At 37.4% G+C, this 21,016-nt stretch overlaps 1 protein-coding gene across 3 annotated transcripts in view; it reads right to left on the bottom strand.

Annotated features, from left to right (window-relative positions):
• Positions 1 to 21,016, bottom strand: part of PRRG1 (proline rich and Gla domain 1) — a 99,265-nt gene that overhangs the window by 6,652 nt on the left and 71,597 nt on the right. For all 3 annotated transcript variants that reach the window (NM_001261082.1, XM_028841678.2, XM_028841679.2), the window contains 1 exon segment: positions 10,455 to 10,615. In NM_001261082.1, coding sequence (NP_001248011.1) covers positions 10,455 to 10,615 — 161 coding nt within the window.

The following is a 21,016-nucleotide window of genomic DNA, read 5'->3' as shown; positions in this document are numbered from 1 at the left end:
GTTTTTTGGCATTCTGGGAAATAAAATTTTAGTCTAATTCTTTCCACTTCGGAAAAAAATTACAGAAAAATAATCGGGCATTTATTTTCAATGGATAAAAACAAAGCTTAGGCAAAAACTGAATGAGTAAACCAGATTTTAATTTTACAGGTAGTAACTTACTTAATCCTTAACATATAAAATACTGTAGGCTCTGTTATCATCCTCACTTTGCAGATGAGGAAATGGAGGCTCAGAGAGGTTACATAATGATAAAGTCAAGGTCATTTAACATCTAAACATTGGAGCTGGGATTTCAACCTAAGAGGTCTGCCACCAGAGCAAACCAATAAGCAATCTGCCTTGATGTATAAGTAATTTGGAATCAGTTTGGCTACTTTCCTAAAATTCAGTCTTCCATCATTTTCAATGTGTAGTCAAAAGCAAGCTGCCTCATTTTACAGATTAAATGCTTTCAACTAAGTTAACAATGATCTAAATAAAAACACAATGACAGATTTATTTGGAAAAGAGACTGATATTATGTCCTTGAGGCCAGAGGGTCAGAAGAAAATTCATGTGAAATCAGCTCTAATAATTATCATTCAAACAAATAATTTCAAAGTATGTTTCTGTAAGCTATTTATACAGTTCTTTTTCTTTTCAAATCAGCAATAGATTTAGAATAAGCAAATGATTTCAAGACTTGGTAGAGCAGTGCTTTAGAAGGATTTAACATTAGTGGCAGGCAATAATGTGGCACAAACGTGTGTGCCTAAACAAGAATTACTATCATAATTGAATCATACTTTTATAGCAATCTTAAGCATGATGTAAAAGAGTGAATGAAGAAAAGAGTCATTATAGGGACTCTATAGTTTCAGCTCAGGAAAAAATTAAACAAGTGATAAACACAATCTGGAGCTGCCAGAGAGGTCCGACAACCGTTTCAGAGGGAAGAGTCGCAAGAGGTAGACATTTCATCCTGTAAGCTGAGTGCTAGAACAAAATGCAGTAGGTGGAAGATTCTTACAAAGAATATTTGTTTCCCTTTTATAAAATGTGTGCTTTTTTGTTTTGAATGTTCTCATTGCCATTTACGAACAGAATTTGAGTGACTCAAGGCCTGACCTCAAGGCTTTCATAATTGGAAAGATAGTAGAGTGGGGCATGTTTTGCAATCTGATCAATCAGCTCAGAACCTACATAAAAAAGTTGGGAAGTGGATGATTTTCCCAGTGAGTTTGTATTGATGAGGAGGGCCTAGCAGCATTTATATACAGCTCTCCTACAGCTTCTCCCTATCCTTGAAAGAGAATGCCATTAAAGGGGAGGAAGGACCTTAGGAGACGAGGGACTAAAAACCAATCCTAACTCCAAAAGCTGCCTTGTTGAGAGTAGAGGGCAGAAATACACCCAACTTGGAAAATCCAAGCAAGTGTAGTCCAACGTTTTAAGATTCCTTACCAAAAGTGATACTCTAGGGAAAATGGCCGGACTTACAAGTCACTTAACATCTTCGGGTCAATTTCTTTGTCTCTAAGGTAGTTACATGTATATCTAAGCTATGAAAAAGTAGAAAAGGCAATTTTTAAATTGATACATAATGCGGAGGTGTGGTAGCACAAACCTGTACCCTCAGCTACTTCAGAGGCTGAGGTGTGAGGGTCCCTTGAACCCAGGAGTTAGAGACAAACCTGGGAAACATAGGGAGATTCCAGCTCTTTAAAAAGTATCTTAAAAGATATGTTTTGTATTCTTTTGTCAAAAAGTAAGGTATTATCTTGAAAACTGTCAGTAGAAGATGGTCAAGTTACTGGGAAACAATATTATGCTGAGCATGATAAGCATCAATTCAATTGACTACCAGTTGAAGATGATATGGCTGGGGGATGGAGAAGACCAAAGGTTGGTGGCATGCTGTTTCAATTAATTATGGGCACTATATTTTGCAAGGTGGCACACAGGTTACATAAAGAAAATTCTCATAATTTAGATGGAATTATTTGGAAATGGTTATGGTTTGGATTCAGGACACTTGAATGGAACTGAAGCAGGAGAATAGGGTCTGGAGACAAGGAGCTTTCACTTGAGCCTGTGACTGGTCACAGGCCAAGTCTTCATTTGCATAGGGTGTAACTCCACTTCAGCCTTCAATTGGTTGCAGGACAAGTCTTCATTTGCACAGGTTATAACTTCACTTCAGCCTCTGACTGGTCACAGGTCAGGTGTTCATTTACACAGAGTGTAACCAATAGGAAACCTCTAAAGGGTACTTAAACCCCAGAAGATTTTGCAACCGGTGCTCTTTAGCCACCTGTTTCTTCAGCTCCTGCTCTGTGGAGTGTACTTTTGCTTCGATACATCTATGCTTTTGTTGCTTCATTCTTTTGTTGCTTTGTTTGTGTGTTTTGTCCAATCCTCTGCTCAACACATCAAGAACCTAGATGACACATCAAGACCCTACAATGGTAACGGAACCAAAGAAGTTGGGGGATTGGTACCTGTCCTGGTGTAATAAGCAAAAGGAGGAATCCCAAGTCCCAGAATATCACTAGTGACCAGTATGTAAATTGACTGCTGAAAACTCATTCTTTTATATCGTTAAGGAGAGAGACTAAGGTGCAGGATCCTGTGAATTATGTTACTATTTGGTATGTATACATGCATGTGTACTTCTCCATAAAACAAAAGTTTGTAAGTGCTATAGTTTGGATGTGGTTTCTTCTTGCTAAAACTCATGTTGGTGTTGAACGTATCCAGGGATTTCTAAAGACATTATTGTTATGGCAAGCCAGACTTAAAAGTAATTGTCCTAGCTACTACATGTTTCCAAGATTTTTGCAACATATTGAAGAGAACATTATTAATGAAAACATTTTGAAAGAAATAAAATTAGAGATATTGTTGCATCTCACTTCTCTATCTCAAACTTGTAGCCATTTCTTTCCAGAAGAAAAATTTGAAACATTAAGGGAAAACAGTTGGGTAAAAGATGCATTTGCTTTTTGAAACCCTGAATCAATAATTGAGCTAAACTTGGTACCTGAAGAAGAGAATGAATTATTGCAGCTTAGTTCTTCATATACTTTGAAGAATGATTATGAGACCTTAAGTTTATCAGCATTTTTATGCTGGTTGAGATAGAATTGGTGGGGATTACCACAGAAAGCTATCACAACAAAACCTGCCTCCAGTCTTCAGCCTGTGTGTGGGACAGCAAAATCAGCCATGTACCCTCCTGAGTTCTGGTGGCACCTGACAACCAAACCAGGTTCTAAGGGTTTTCCCATCTCTGTATGCAGGGTGACATGATGGGTAGAAATGCAGTGCTAATGTATACAGTGAAGTCTTTCCCCCAAAGCATAAATAATACAAAGGATCTTAGAAGTGAGTGGAGGGTGATGATGGTGATTATGGTGGTAACTCACAGCTACCACATAATGTATTTATACCATGCCAGGCACTGCTGTAAGTGATTTACATACATTAACTTATTTAATATCAGCAACCCAATGAGGTTGATGCTTTTGTTATCTCTATTTTATATATGAAGAAACTGAGGCACAAAAAAATTTAATGACTTGAGCAAGTCAAGATGAATGGCTAAGCTGGGATTTGAACCCAGGCAATCTGAAATTAAGAAACCACTATAGCAAACTGTCTCTCCAAAGTACGAAAGTAAGAGATGAATTCTTTTAAAAATGTAAACAGTCATAAAGAGATGCTCACTTTGTTCTTCCTCATATCTAGGAGAGAAAATATATATATGATCTGAGACAAAGTCAGGGAGGGGAGAGATCCTCAAATCAGGCAGTAGATGACCAAACCAATTAAACATCATATTTCATTGATTCTTCAATCATTTATTCACATTTTAACTTCTCTGAAATTGAGGTGCAGTTTACATACTATGACATGGTATGGATTCATTGAAAGCAGTATTTTTTCCTTTTTTTTTTTCTTTTTGAGATGGGGTTTCGCTCTTATTGCCCAGGCTGGAGTGCAATGGCATGATCTCGGCTCACTGCAACCTCTGCCTCCCAGGTTCAAGTGATTGTCCTGCCTCAGCCTCCTGAGTAGCTGGGATTGAAAGTGCCCGCCACTATGACCAGCTAATTTTTGTATTTTTAGTAGAGACGAGGTTTCACCATGTTGGCCAGGCTGCTCTTGAACTCCTGACCTCAGGTGATCCACCCACCTCGGCCTCCCAAAGTGCTGGGATTACAGGCGTGAGCCACCATGCCCAGCCCTTTTCTCTTTTTTAATACATAAAAATGGTGTACTCTTTAATTTGTGCTATGTTATATTTGATAAAGTACAGCAACCAGTCATCACTGCTGCTCACTTCTCAGAGGTTTTGATCTGGATGGGGTGACTACTGTAATTAAATTATTGTTATAGTGGGTATCTGCTCATTTCCTTAATAACGGGGTTTCACTAGTTCTTTCTTCCAATGTTAGGGTACAGTTCCCCCTAGGGCAGAATATTTGATCATGACTCTCATGGTTGGTATATCAGTAACTATAGAAATAAGATTCAGTTTAGCCATTTCCAAAGTACAATAAAAGGAATTGCAAAATAATTTGTAACTTTGTCATAGCCCTATGTTGTTAGCCCAAGTCTTGGGTACTGTCAAACTGAAACAGGAAATCTATCTCCTAGTGAACTACAACAACCAGTAGTTCCAAAGAAGGCTCTGGTTTTCCTTGAACTGTATATTTTAGAGGGTCGTACTAATGCTATAACTTAAAATGGCATTATTTGAATATTAAGATAGTATCCAATTCCAAAAGCTAATATTTGATACCAATCACTGATCATCACGAGTAGGCTAAAAGCTGCCTTTTCATTCCATCCCATTGTTGAAGAATGGTTCCAAAAATGAGAACGCCACTTCAATTACATTTGCTAGATCAAAGGCTAGCACACCTTATCCTAAATGGGATTGTTTCAATGGCATGAACAAACTCAGATGACAAACTTTAAAGCACAAAGAAGGAAATAGAACAACAACATAATAAAAACCATTTTAAAGTCTATTATCTATCAGCCAACTTGGGAACAAGTTTTAAATCGGTTCTTCCCATAAATTAAATTTACTTTGTAATTTGCCGATCCAATCCTTCCTTCATCCATCAAATACTTATTTGGCCTCTATTATGTACCAGCACTGCTTTATATGCTAGGGACCATAGCTATGAACAAAACAGATGAGAAATGTTGTCTCATGGAGCTAACAATTTAAAAAATAAATAAATAAATAGATGTCAAATGATGTCAGTGCTTGAAAGAAAAAAGTCACAGAAGGGACAAGAGGTTGCAATTTAAGGTAGGATACTTTCTCACTGAGAAAGTGAACTTGAGTGAAGACTTGAGAGTGGTGAAGGAACTCAGACATATCCATCTAGAAGAGGAGAGAGCAAGTGCCAAAGTCATGAGGCAGGGCATGTGCTGTCTGTGTATGTGAGGAGGCACAAGAAAGCCACAGCAAAGGGGTGGAGTGTCATAGGAGATGTGGTAAAGAAATAACTATATATGGAGTGAAGGTGTGGGATGAAGATAGATGAGGACTGATCGTGTAGTACCTGGTGGATGATTCTGAGCACTTTGGCCTTTACTGAGGGAGATGGGAAGCCCTTGCAAGTAAGAGACTTTAAAGGATCACTCTAACCTGCTGTTTTGAGAATCAACTATGGGGCAGGGGCCAAAAAATCATACAGATGAGAGGGTGGTGGTGGCTTGGACATAAAGTGGTAACAAGTAGAAAGGTGGCTAGATTCTGAGTATATTTTCATATTAGAACCAACTATTGCAGATGGGGTGTGGGATATGAAAAAAGGAGGAGTCAGAGATGGCAAAAAGCTTTGGAGATCAGCAAACATGGTGGATGGACTTACTACTTATTGAGATCAGAGAGGCTGTAGTAAGTGTCGATATTTGGGGGAAGGGATGCAAATTTGTCTGTTTAGTTTGAGAACCATATTTGATTCTAAGATAACATGCTGAGTAGGCAGTTAGCCATACAAGTCTGTAGTTCAGTGTAGCCCTCCAGGAACTACAAATATAAATTTGGAAGTTATTAGCATTTAAAGTATGAGAAGAGGAAAGCTCACTAGGGGAGCAATTGTAGGCTGAGCAGAGTTTCAAGAAATGAAGTGGTTGTTGCATGGGGATGTCTTAAGAGAGGTTTTTTTTTTTTTCCTTTCTAAAGGCATGTAGGCTAATGAGATGAGAATGATTCCATAGGAAGGAAAAGGTGATGCTGGAAGTACAGAAAATTTCTCAAGCAATTCTCTCACAGTTGAAGGAATTTCTTCTACTTGCTTCAAAGATCGCTGACATGCAGCATCCTGTCTCTGTGGGTGGGAAATGATATATAGAAGCACTGAGACAGATAAAAGGCCAGAGAGGTAGGCATTAAAAACATTGTTCACCATGATGGCCAGGTATGGTGGCTCACGTCTATAATCCTAGCACTTTGGGAGGCTGAGGTGGGCAGACTGCCTGAGCTCAGGATTCCGAGACCAGCCTGGGCAACACGGTGAGATTCCATGTCTACTAAATGTGTGTGTGTGTGTGTGTGTGTGTGTGTGTGTGTGTGTGTGTATGCCGGACATGGTGGCAAGCACCTGTAGTTCCAGCTACTTAGGAAGCTGAGGCACAAGAATCACTTGAACCTGGGAGGCAAAAGTTGCCATGAGCCGAGATTGCGCCACTTCACTCCAGCCTGGGCGACAGAGCAAGAATCTGTCTCCAAAAACAACAACAAAAAAAAAACACTGTTCACCCTGAGACTCAATGATAAAACTTAAGCAATATGAGAGTAGTAGAATATACAATGAATATATAAAACTCAAATAGCCTAGAAACTATATATCTGAAAACAGATCCAAACCTAGGATAATAAAGAACTCTCAAAGCTCAATAGTAAAATAAAATAAAACATCCCATCAGAAAGTAAGCCAATGACATGAAGAGAGATTTCACCAAAGAACATACATAAATAGAAAATAGGCACATAAAAAGATGTTCAATATCATGAGCCATTAAGGAAATGCAAATTAAAATCACAAGAAGTTATCACTACACACCTAGCAGAATGGCTAAAACGAAACATAGTAAAAACACCAAGTGCTCATGAGAATGTAAAGAAACTGGATCTCTCAAACACTGTTGGTGAGAATGTAAGATGGCAATTTATACAATGACAAATTAGTTTGTCAGTGTGTTAAAAAACTACACATATACCATACAACCCAAGAATTGTACTCCCAGTGACTTACCCCACAGAAATGAAAATGTATGTCAATACAAAAACCTATTAAATGTTCGTAACAGCTTTATTTATAAAAGCCAAGAACTAGAAACAACACACATGTCTCTCAATAAGCAAATGGCTCAGCAAACCATGGTATATCCATACCATGGAATACTACTCAGAAACAAAAATAAATGAACTATTGATATACATAACTTGGATTAATCTCAAGAGCATTATGATGACTCTAAAAAGCCAGTATCAAAAGGTTCCATATTATATTATTCCATTTATATAACATTCTTGCAATGCCAGAATTATAGAGATGGAAACAGATTAGTGATTGCTAAGGGTTAGGGATAGTTGTGGAAGATGGTAGGTGTGACTATTAAAGGGTAGTATGAGGGAAAACTTTGTGGTAATGTAATATGTCTGCTACTTGATTGCAGTGATGGTTACACAAATCTGTACAAGTGATAAAATGACATAGAACTATACATACAGACTGTACCAAGGTCAGTTTCCTAGTTTTGATCTCACAGTTATTTAAGATGTAACCATTGGGGGAAACTGAGTAAAGGCTACATGGGACCTCACTGTATTATCTTTGCAATTTTTTGTGGATCTATAATTATTTCCAAGTAAGATGCTAAAAAAATGCATGCATGCATGTATGAATGAATATAAAAGTTTTCCCTCTCCCCATTACATTATAGATATTACAATTCCAAACCCATTGTGTGTGTATTATACAACTAAGCAAATGAGTTATTAATATATTGATGTTATTGGGTGCCGGAATTCTCACTGTGAAAGAACATCTGTAAGGAATTTTTACATATCTACAAATATAGAATGGCTGGAAGAGTGCTGAGGGGTTGGATTGGAATTGGAGATCAGCATAATGAATTAGTTATTTCGCATATATGTCTACATGTATACATATGCTTACATGTCTACATATAGACATATATAGAATTTGTATGCATGTATACATATATGTGATTTTTTTTCCTAGCTCTATTGCTGAAAGATCCAGAAGTAATGACATTCTGGTAGCAATGAGCATATTCTAGCTCCCAGATCTCAGTTTCTAAATATTACTCCTAACTAAAAATAACCAAATGCCCACTGACAGATCACTGTATAAAGAAAATGTGGTATATATACATAATATAGTTTAGCTGTTTCCCCACCCGAATCTTGAATTATATCTCCCAGAATTCCCACGTGTTGTGGGAAGGGCCCGGGGCAGGTAATTGAATCATGAGGGCCAGTCTTTCCTGTGCTATTCTTACGATAGGGAATAAATCTCACGAGATCTGATGGGTTTATCAGGGGTTTCCATTTTGCTTCTTCCTCATTTTCTCTTACTGCCACCATGTAAGAAGTGCCTTTCACCTCCCACCTGATTCTAAGGCCTTGCGAGCCATGTGGAACTGTAAGTCCAATTAAACCTCTTTTTCTTCCCAGTCTCAGGTATGTCTCTATCAGCAGCGTGAAAACGACTAATACAGTAAATTGGTACCAGTAGAGTGGGGCACTGCTGAAAAGATACCCGAAAATGTGGAAGTGACTTTGGAACTGGGTACCAGGCAGAGGTTGGGACAGTTTGGAGGGCTCAGAAGAAGACAGAAAAATGTGGGAAAGTTTGGAACTTCCTAGAGATTTGTTGAATGGCTTTGACAAAAAAAGCTCATAGTGATATGAACAATAAGGTCCAGATTGAGGTGGTCTCAGATGGAGAGGAGGAACTTGTTGGGAACTGGAGCAAAGGTGACTCTTGCTATGTCTTAGCAAAGAAACTGGCAGCATTTTGCCCCTGCCCTAGAGATTTGTGGAACTTTGAACTTGAGAAAGATGATTTAGAGTATCTGGCGGAAGAATTTCTAGGCAGCAAAGCATCCAAGAGGTGACTTGGGTTCTGTTAAAAGTATTCTATTTTAAAAGGAAAACAGAGCATAAAAGTTTAGAAATTTTGCAGCCTAATGATGTAGTAAAAAAGAAAAACCCATTTTCTGAGGAAAAATTCAAGCTGGCTTCAGAAATCTGCATAAGTAACAAGGAGCCAAATGTTAATCCCCAAGACAATGAGGAAAATGTCTCCTGGGCATGTCATGGGTTTTCATGGCAGCCCCTACCCATCCCTATCACAGACCTGGAAGCTCAGAAGGAAAAAATGGTTTCGTGGGCTGGGCCCAGGGTCCCCACGCTGTGTGCAGCCTAGGGACGTGGTGCCCTGAATCCCAGTCACTCCAGCCATTGCTAAAAGGGGCTAAGGTACAGCTTGGCCCATGGTTCAAGTGATTTTATGTTACTACATTTTTAAATTTCTCTACAATGAACATATACTATTTTTAAAAAGTAAAATGAATAAAATAAAACCAACAATGACTAAGCGGACGCAAAGGAAAAAAGCTGGAAGGGAAATAAAGGCCAACAGTGCTTTGTGATTGCATGATGCTATCATGGATGATATATTTCTTTCCCTATTTCTAACCCTGTGATTTGACTAAGATGTGACTTCTTCCTCTTACCCCTTTCTTTAAAACTTTTGCATCTGCTGCTCTTAAGGTATATTTAGTATCTTTTTAGCATTAAGTGACACCACTTGTTTGGCATCTAGGGTTATTTTCCTGCTGCCCAGGACTGAATCTTTACACAATGGCTACCTCTGGTAACAATTTCCAGCTGTGGAGCAGTTCTATAGAATTTTCACCCCTGCCTTGTGCTGTCCCATTCCTGCTCTCCTTGAATAGCATATAGTCTAGAGTAAAGAGAAGTAAAGAGGAGTATTCTCATGGAGTGGGAAGGTATGTCTGGATGTCTTTTCTTTTGTAAAACCTTTTAAAACACTATCACCATCCATTAGCTTCCTCCACACTTTCTCTGTAATTAGGCAAAGTGATGTTATCTATAACCTTCTAGAACAAAGCTTGGTGCAAATCAAATCCTTCCTACTTGTCAAGATGATAAATCCTAGCTCAGCAGAGTCCTATAGAAACGGGGCTTTCAAAGACAGTCCAGCACAAGGGGAGGTGAACCTAGCTCTCCAACCCACAGAATATTACTAATTAGATGCCACTTCCCGAGCTCCTAACAAAGGAATTTTTAATTGCTAGCAATGTACATAATTCAGGGATGCAGATTTCAAATATACATCAAAAAGGTAGGCAAATTAGGGCAAATTTTTTTAAATTGCCAACATACTTACAGTTTTTTCATTATTTTCAAAAGCTTCTCTTGCTTCTTCAAATGTACAGAATTCTTCTTTGCACTCACGCTCAATGTTGCCCTGTCTTATTTCTTCAAAAAACCCATTAGCTCTTGGGTAGCGTTTTAATACGGAATTGGCTTTTTCTCCCGTGAGGAAAACTAAAAAGAAATATAATAAGAAGTATAAAAATGTAATAAAAAACCTATGTGGGAAGTTGATATACCAGATGAAAACTGCAAGATGCTCTTTAGAAAACATAGCCAACATCCTAAGCCTCTTTCGGTGAGTCAGCAATGAAGTAACACTCAGCTCCAAACCACTGTATCTGCTATCTTCTTCATCATGTGAGTATGTCCTTTCAATAGCAGTTGCCCTGGGCAGGGACAGTGACATAACGAGCTATGTGATATTCAGACTTTAGCACATTCCTGCAAACCATGGGTATTTAAATATAGTAATAATGATAGCACTACTTATTCTCATTACTGTAAGTAGATACCCCAAGGCATTCTGCTGACAGACAGCAGCAGCCAAATCAAATCCAGTCTCTAGATTATCAGTCTTTGTCCGTCTACCTAAAAATAAATAACACTTCAGTTGACCTAGTAATATAAACCCAGAGAGCTCTTACTTGTATGAAAAGAATAGGTTTTAAAAAAAAAATTGAGAAGTTAAATTTGGCCATGATTCATTCTATGAAAATCCTAATAATAATTTTGTTCTAAATGTTCTTGAGTTAAATACAGTGTGATGCTTTTTAACACATTCAACCTCATTTCACTGTCCTTTAGAAAAAGAAAATTCTTCTGCATGATTTACAGAGGCATTTCAATATAAACGTTCAAAATACATTTATGAAACCATGTAAAATAATAAGATTATTTTATTTTAATAATAAAATATAAAAATAAAAAATAAGATGTTTTATTTTTAAATACAAATAGATTTTAAGTTCAATTTCAATTACATTTTTCTAAAAGAGTGTTGCTTGTTTGGAGAGACAAATATTATGCCACCAGAATTTCATTTCTGTTAATGCAAGAGATTAGAATATTTCCTAAATTATAGAATTCTGACATGAGAAAAGGCATATTACGGATCTTTCAAGATGCTAAAAAAGTCTACATTTTCTGAAAAACATTTTGAAGGAAATGAAAAACTTTAAAAGAGTTATGTGCTCTTTTAAAAATGACAATGACAGCCAGCAATGGAGTAAAGTTTTGCTTTGTTATAGAAATGAGTATTTTACTTTATAGAATATATGGACTTATTATTTAGGATTCTTTAAAGTATCCAAATTGATACCAGCTAGATGGCACTTATACCAGGGTGAAAACCATGATAGGCCTTCAATGAGTATTTCCTTCTGTACCTCAGAAAGGGTTGCCTTTATGACCCTTTATGAGGTACAGAAGGAAGGAAATTCAGAGAACAGATTATGATTATGGAATATGAATTCACAGATTCATAGAGTATCATTAGAACAAACTTTAGAAAATACAAATTGTGGTAAGTGTAATGAAGGAAAGCAAAAGGTTACTGTTAAGTTGGAGAATAATAGTAAAATTTTCTAACAATGCTTCTTGCCTTTTAGCCGCATCAGAATCCCTGAAGGACTATCACACAGACTGCTGGGTCCCACTCCAGAGCTTCTGATGCCATAGATCTGAGGTAGGGCTATAAAATTACATTTCTACTCAGTTCCCAGGAAATGCTGCTGCTGCTGCTGCTCCCATTACCACAGTTTGAGAATCACTATCCTAATGAAAGTTCCTTGGAAACATTCTGAGGAAGTATTTATGGAATGCTAGGGTTAACAAATTTAAAGAGATCTTTCACTGAATGACTTTTTAGGGTCCTTAATATATATTTAGTATAAACAGTCATGCATCACTTAACAATGTGGATCCATTCTGAGAAATACGTTAGGCTGTTTCATCATTGTGCAAACAGGACGGAGTGTATTGTCGCAAACCTAGATGGCATAGCCTACTAGTCACCTAGGCTATATGATATAGCCTGTTGGTCCTAGGCTATAAATCTATTCAGCTTGTTACTATACTGAATACTATAGGCAATTATAACAATGGTAAGTATTTGTATAGCTAAACATTGAAAATGTACAGGAAAAATATGATATAAAAGATAAAAAGTGGTACTGTACAGGGCACTTACCATAAAAGGAGTTTGCAGGGCACTTATCATAAATGGAGCTAACAGGATTGAAAGTTGGCCTGAGTGAGTGGTGAGCGAATGTGAAGGCCTAGGACATTACTGTACACTACTGTAGACTTTATCAACACTGTCCACTTAGGCTACATTAAATATATAAAAATATATTTCTTAAAAAAAATATTTTGGTTGGGAGCGGTGGCTCATGCCTGTCATCCCAGCACTTTGGGAGGCTGAGGTGGGAGGATTGCTTGAGCCCAGGAGTTCGAGACCAGCCTGGGCAACACAGTGAGACCTCATTCAAAAAAATTAAAATTAAATTAAAAAATAAAAAATAAAATGAAATGAAAATAAAAAGAAGGAAAATGTTTTTCCTTCTTCAGTAATAAATTAACCTTAGCTTCCTATAACATTTTTACTTTATACTCTTTTTAAATTTTTAACTTTTTAACTCTTTAGTGATAACACAACTTAAAACACACATTGTACAGCTGTACAAAAATATTTTATTTCTTTATATATATCCTTATTCTATAAGCCTTTTTCCTATTTAAAAATTTTATTGTATTTTTTTACTTTTTAAACTTTTTTGTTAAAAATTAAGACACAAGCACACACATTAGCCTAGGCCTCCACAGGGTCAGGATCATCAGTATCACTGTCTTCCACATCCACATCTTATCCCACTTGAAGGTCTTCGGGGACAATAACATGCATGGAGCTGTCATCTGCTATTATAACAATGCTTTCTTCTGTACTACCTCCAGAAGAACTCGCTTGAAGCTATTTTATAGTTAATTGTTTTCATAAGTAGAAGGAGTTTACTCCAGAATGACAATAAATAGTAAATACATTATTAGCCAGCATCATAGTCATTTGTTATCATTTTCAAGTATTATGTACAATATATAATTGTATGTACTATACTTTTATATGACTAGCAGTGCAGGTTTGTTTACTCCAGTATTGCCACATACATGTGAGTAATGTGTTATACTGTGATGCTATGATGTCAATAGGCAATAGAAACTTTTCAGCTCCTAATCTTATGGGACCATCATTGTATACGCGGTCTATTGTTGACTGAAACATCATTATGCATGCATGTATTTGTAAGTCTCCTGAAACGGAACATGATACATGCATTTGTGATATTTGACTACAGTACCCTTTTTCAAGAGATATTTTACTGATTTAACAACTTCCTAGTCATTGGTCTTATTTATACCCTCTGAATTAACACGTAAGTCTCCTCCATATAACAGGCCAACTAATACAGGAAGAAAGACAGTAAATGGTTTCCCGTGGGACTTCTCTTTTCCAGAATAAACATGTCTTGTTTCTTCATCTGTTTGCCATAGAAAATGGATTTGAGTCTGCATCATCTTCCTCTGAAAATACAGTAACCTATGCTGAGTGCAATACTTTGTGTTTGGTCTGACAAGTGCAAAACTGATCAGGATTATCGGCTTCCTTGTTTTAAAGACAATACATATGTTAATGTGGTCTAAGATATCCCTGGGTTTTGAATCAGTTTTTCTGAGGATAAATCAAACAATCAACATTAATGTATTTTGAACTTTTTTTTTTTTTTTTTTGAGACGGAGTCTCGCTGTGTCGCCCAGGCTGGAGTGCAGTGGCGCGATCTCGGCTCACTGCAAGCTCCGCCTCCCGGGTTCACGCCATTCTCCCACCTCAGCCTCCGAGTAGCTGGGACTACAGGCGCCCGCCACCACGCCCGGCTAGTTTTTTGTATTTTTAGTAGAGACGGGGTTTCACCATGTTAGCCAGGATGGTCTCGATCTCCTGACCTCGTGATCCACCCGCCTCGGCCTCCCAAAGTGCAGGGATTACAGGCTTGAGCCACCGCGCCCGGCCGTATTTTGAACTTTTAAGAGAAGAAAGCTAAATGCTTCTAAGAGACAATTATTTTCTTATATGCTATCCAACTCAAAAAGGTGTGTCAAAGCAAGCCACTAACTCCAGTAACCGGAAAGCAGTCTAATTTAGAAGAATAAGCAATTGGAAGGTAATATAGCAGGACACAAAGCTTCTAATCCAAGTCTAATCAAATTACCAAGCATTCCATAATCATCTTCTATGTATTTCTTGTACTGGGCGGCAAGGTAATATAATACTGAGAACTCTACATGGATTCAGTTGGCAAGTAGATTTTATCTCACTTGCCAAATCCAGTCCATTAGAAGATATCACTTAAAGTAAGAATCTGACCTGTAGGAAAGATACTATTATAGATTAGTTATGTCTGCCACATATTAGGGAACAGGAAGTAGTGGCAGAGAATTTGCCAGTGCTCATCAAAGTATTTGGAAGCCTAATGGACCCTAAATGATGATACCAGAACTAAATTATTTTCTTTTTTGCCCATGACACAGCCCTCAGGAGATCCTGAGAACATGTGCCCCTAAAATTAGAATTTTTTAAAATGTGAAAACAAAATAAAGGAGAAGGTGGCAGCTTTGATCTCTAGGATGAAATCAGACTACCTCCTCTAAAAACATGGGGCAATTTCCAGGATGCAAGGTCTTGCGTTAGGACATTTAACTAAAGCCATGATGTTTGAAACTAAAGTTGATCACTTCCTTAAATTGAGTGATCACTTCCTTAATTGCCTCTTTCTCCTTAAATTGTGTGAGTTAAATTACAGCTATCAGGAATCATGTGCATGCCTTAATGAAGGATTACATGATGTGACAAGTATACAGAATGTAAATGTGCCTTGAGAACACAATACTGGGGTGTTATTTAACACACGAAGGTTTCCCATTAAAGGAAATAAAGAAAAACCTAAACTTTTTTTCTGCAGATTCAGTTAGGAAACACTCTTATTAAATATTTCAAATCCAAGGCATATTTACACATACATACACACAAAATAAGTATATTTATTCAAAAAATGTAACCACTTTTTCATAATTTCAAAATAAATAAGCTCTCACCCATGCTTTCTCTTCAAAAGAAAATAATAAAAATAAATGACATAAGTAGATGCAACAAGTCACAAAGATGAGTAGCAGGTGACCTCTGCCCTCAAGGTTCTTCAGTGCAAGAGGTAACAGAGATATAATAAAAGAGATACACAAAGAGTTCTATTGTAAGACTGAACATGATGGATGTTCAAGGTCAAAAGGCAGGCATATTTCTGGTGGGTGTGTGAGTTTGTGGTTTGGATGCCCTAATTTATTTATTTATTTACTTACTTACTTAACTTATTTATTTATTTATTTTTGAGACAGAGTTTCGCTCTGTAGCCCAGGCTAGAGTACAGTGATGCAATCTTGGCTCACTGCCACCTCTGCCTCCTGGGCTCAAGAGACCCTTCCACCTCAGTCTCCTGAGTAGCTAGGACTACAGGTGTGTGCCACCACACTCGACTTTTCTTTTCTTTTTTTGGCATAGACGGGGTTCTTCCATGTTGCCCAGGCTGGTCTCAAACTCTGGGCTCAAGCCATCTTCCCACCTTGGCCTCCCAAAGTGCTGGGATTACAGGCATGAGCCACAGCAACTGGCCATAGGTGCCCTATTTTTGATATAAAACTATACACCAGCAACAGTAGCAAGAACATCAAGAACAGAGAATGAGGACTTTCTACAAATGAACCTAGCATTCCATGTCTCTTCTTCAATGCAAGAGTCAAGGCCTATTGACCTATTGTGCAACCCTGGAGTTATTGAATTTCTCATGGGAACAAGGTTAGTCAGAAAAGGAATAAAGACATTATGGCATTGATTGGGGGAGCCTTGTGGTTGTTTTGAGTAATGTATTTAATCTTACTGATATCCCAAGCTTGTTAAGTAGTGTGCACTAGTTAGAAAAAGGGTTGTCAGAACAAATAGTTATGTGAAGAAAACAAAAACCTAAGTGTCACTTATTCATCTGTAAAACTGAAAAAATAGCACCAATCTCAAGTTATAAGCTATAAATAAGTGCTTTGCTCAGGGCTTGAAAAAGAACAAATTTACAATAAGTAGTAGTGTGACTCACTGTCACTACCATTGTGGCAGTTATTACGTGAAAGAAAAAAAAATGATATTTATCAAGTTGATAATAAAAATACACTTAGAAAATATAGAATAAATAGGATTAACTTGCCATGAGTCTGTCTCCTTAACTTCAGGAATGCCTGGGAGTTTGGTCTCCTTGGTCAAGTCTGGTATGAAATGTAGTAGCTTTACAAAGTGCTATTTAATGTCTCAAATTCGCTTGGAGGCACACTGTAGTAGCTTGTCTGAACTATTTTTGGAAAACATATAGGCTGATTGCACCTGACTAATTGATTACATAGTCTAGTTTCAGCTACATGACCAGTGGGATATCAAACATCTTTTGTAAATGTGTGCCTTAGCTCCCAATACCAAGGTTATCTTGCATATATCTTGGTGGTTCACAATTAGAAGACAAATGTGTCCTGTGCAACTAAAAATGGCCTTGTGAGTGATCTCTCTCCTGCTGTACCATACCTTGAGTCATTATTAAAGCCTTACGAGAATATACCCCGTAGAATCTTCTAAGTCCTTTCAGTTAACCAATGCTGTATAGTTGCTACAATATACTTTTATGATTCATAAATATTTTGGGTATATCATGAGATTTTAAAATTTCAGAACTTCTTCTCAAGAAATAGTCGAGAAGTGGTCCTTATTATAAGAACTTGAGGCCGGGCGCGGTGGCTCAAGCCTGTAATCCCAGCACTTTGGGAGGCCGAGGCGGGCGGATCACGAGGTCAGGAGATCGAGACCATCCTGGCTAACACGGTGAAACCCCGTCTCTACTAAAAAATACAAAAAACTAGCCGGGCGAGGTGGTGGGCGCCTGTAGTCCCGGCTACTCGGGAGGCTGAAGCAGGAGAATGGCGTAAAAACCCGGGAGGCAGAGCTTGCAGTGAGCTGAGATCCGGCCACTGCACTCCAGCCTGGGCGACACAGCGAGACTCCGTCTCAAAAAAAAAAAAAAAATAAGAACTTGATACTTGTAAGAAACTTGTGAGGAAACAGCCTTTGCCATAATGTATATGCTTGCTTTTATTAACTTCAACTTTGGCCAAATATACGTTGATAGCTTATCATCACTGAAATTTTAACAACAGACCACAAAGAAGCTCTTAGAAAGGATAGATTATGGAAGAAAAATTACATACATGACAGGTATGTATGTTTAGATAATCATAAGTAACTATAACAAAATATGCTTTATTGAATTTTAGGTTGACAGTTTGGGTGGCTATTCAAGGTTTTACATAATCACTACAGATATGAATGACAGTAATACCTCATTTATGCAGAAATGCAAAAGTTGCTGAAATAAACCCATTCTCATGAACTTAGAAACAAGAGACAACCAAGGTCATGCATTACAACTCACCCGATGCTTTATCTACAGGGAAACCTCAACTTCTTAGACTAACCAAAGGTCAGTTTCCTCTATGCATGACTTCAAAGCCTCATTGCACATGAAAACTGGAAAGCAGAAGGGACAGGGTGGGCTGAACTAGATCAACATACTGAAAGCAAACAGAAGTGAAAGCTAATTAATCTAAAGGCAAGGGAGAAGAGAGTCAGAAGGTTCTTTGGGGGTTAGAGTAGGATCTAAACCCCAGCACACTGACAGCTCTCAAGGCTATAGACATCAATGATTATGTTTATCATGGTGAATGTGAATCACCAATAAAGGGCTATATGATGTTCAGGATAATGTTCAAGGAGGCAGTAAATTATACAATCTAATTTAGAACTATTTCTATAAAAATATGGTTTTTAAAAATATCTTAAATCATGTTTAAAAAGGTAAGCATCCGCAATCTGCAAAATATATTTGCTCAAATGGAAAATTTCTTCCCAGTGTTGTATAAATGTTGGTGTACTAGAGACTAAATCTACAGAGTCCACAAACAAACCAGGAAGCTGATTCCTTTTCTGAATAAATCTCTAGTAATCTGGCTTAACTGTAAATTTCTCATACAAGACTGTAGAACATGCAAAGCTCTCTGCTTATTCAAGCCTTCTGTTTGTCACATGAAAGCTGCCTTTTGAGATATGTTGCTGAAGTCTAAGAGAGCCAATATCTATTAACCATTTTCACCAACCCTGTATTGAGGCAAGTGAAAGTATAGGATAAGGAAAAAGTGTGGTATGGTAAAAAAACCCTGAATTTGTAGTCAGGATATATGGATTCCTGTTGCAGCTCTGGCAGTAAACTGGTTCTCTGATACTACATTTGTTGCTTAATTTATCTGAACATGTTTCCTAATTGATGAAGCAAAGGTGTTGGATATGATTTCTTAAGTACTTTCAGTTGTAACCATAAAGAGTTCTAGGGTGGGCGCGGTGGCTCAAGCCTGTATTCCCAGCACTTTGAGAGGCCGAGACGGGCAGATCACAAGGTCAGGAGATCAAGACCGTTCTGGCTAACACGGTGAAACCCTGTCTCTACTAAAAAATACAAAAAAAAAAAAAAAAAAAAAAAAAAACCTAGCCGGGCGTGGTGGTGGGTGCCTGTAGTCCCAGCTACTCTGGAGGCTGAGGCAGGAGAATGGCGTAAACCCGGGAGGCGGAGCTTGCAGTGAGCCGAGATCCGGCCACTGCACTCCAGCCTGGGCGACAGAGCGAGACTCCGTCTCAAAAAAAAAAAAAAGAGTTCTATAATTGGAAAGAATTTCAGAAAGTGGGAGTAGTGTATTGGATCCAAATCCCTTTGGGATATTAATACACAATTATCCAGCCAAGCAATCACCATACCCCAAACCAACAATAGAGAAACAGAGAAAATCAAAAAAGCACCCACCCCACCCAATCCTGTGCTTAGCTATATTTTTTAAAAATCTTATGAAGTGTCAAACTCATAATTCTTTGTTTTCTGGCTTCTAAGTCATTTTGATACTATTATTCAGTTGTGCCTGCATATAATGCCTTCAAGCTTTTTTTTTTCCCCTGCTAAAATAAGTGTTAAATAGGTACTTCTTATCACAGACTGATGGAAACAACTTTTCCTAGGAAATCAAAGTCTCACACTCTGAAGTGACATTTCACTTACTAAAAAACAAAATTAGGCAAACTAAAAAGAAATCATCCTCCTATTTTTACTTAGGAAGGTGGCAATACATACAATGTCCCCATTTATTTCGCCATTGTTAAACTATTTCTGGAAATTAAAAGTTAACTTTTCATAGCTGATATGTTTATAATAATTCAGAATTTATTGTATGGTGATGTCCATGTGCCCAACCAGTTTTGCAAACTTTTAGTTTAGTATAGCATATAGTATATGTTTACACAGGAATGAGGGAACTGAAACCCATTCAAAAGCTCATATATTTAAAAAATAATTGGAAGTTGCAGGATTGAGCTAGTGGGAGTGGGAAGTCTAAGAGACTGAGAGGAAAAAAAATGATTATTAATATATTTAATACCTAAAATCTACCCCCTAAGGACCATATAGTAGTTATGATCATTACCTAAAACTTAAACAAATCTGTAGTACCAGAGGCATACAGTGAAATACCAGATAACAGGTAGGTTTCCTGGAAAAAGTGTGGATAATATGCCAGAAATGGATTTCTATATGAGAGATGACAAAAGAGGTAATGTGTGTCTATAAAGTCAGTATTCTTTAAAAATAAGACAAACGTGGTTCACACCAGAGTGACACTAACTATCTCAGTATGGTATTCGTAAAAGCCAAATTTCAAGGCATACATTCAGATGTCTCCCACCTAATGATTTCATGCTTTGTAAGGAAAAAGGACATAGAGAGAAATGGCACAATATATTCTCCCACAGAGGAAGGCAAAAGGCAAAGTTTTCTTTGAAGGGGTTTTAAAATTTATAACTACTTCTTATCAAAAAGAATTATTCATGAAATGGCAGATTACAGCAATCAAATTAATAGCAATTATGCAAATTGATTTAAAGGCATGGTATTCTAATACATATTTCTGAACCAAGAGCAATGCTTTGCCCACAAGAAACAAACAAATATGGAATTATTAGTCTAATTTGGCATGATTAAGCACACAATCAGGTGGAATCACCAAAACAGGAGAATTCCAAAGACAGCTAGTTCTACTCTTACTGGTGCCTCAATTGTACCAGCAGCAATATCAGCAGTCTTGATGTTTGCGATTGTTACAACCATAAGATTTCCTTTCTAGTTTATGGACCCTATCTATACTGATTACATTCTATCTCATATAGAAGACTATGGCAATAGCTGTGACTAATAATCACCATTTAATAGAAAATAAAGACAGGTAGATAAAACTCAAAAGATGAACTATAGTTTGTAGTGCATAATTTTATGTTGTAATGATTGCTTTACAACTCATCAGTATAGACTGTAGGATAGGTATTATATGTGATAGTTGTAATCT

Source organism: Macaca mulatta, chromosome X, assembly GCF_049350105.2.
Source record: "Macaca mulatta isolate MMU2019108-1 chromosome X, T2T-MMU8v2.0, whole genome shotgun sequence".
NCBI lineage: Eukaryota > Metazoa > Chordata > Mammalia > Primates > Cercopithecidae > Macaca > Macaca mulatta.
This window is presented reverse-complemented; position numbering and strand designations above follow the sequence as displayed.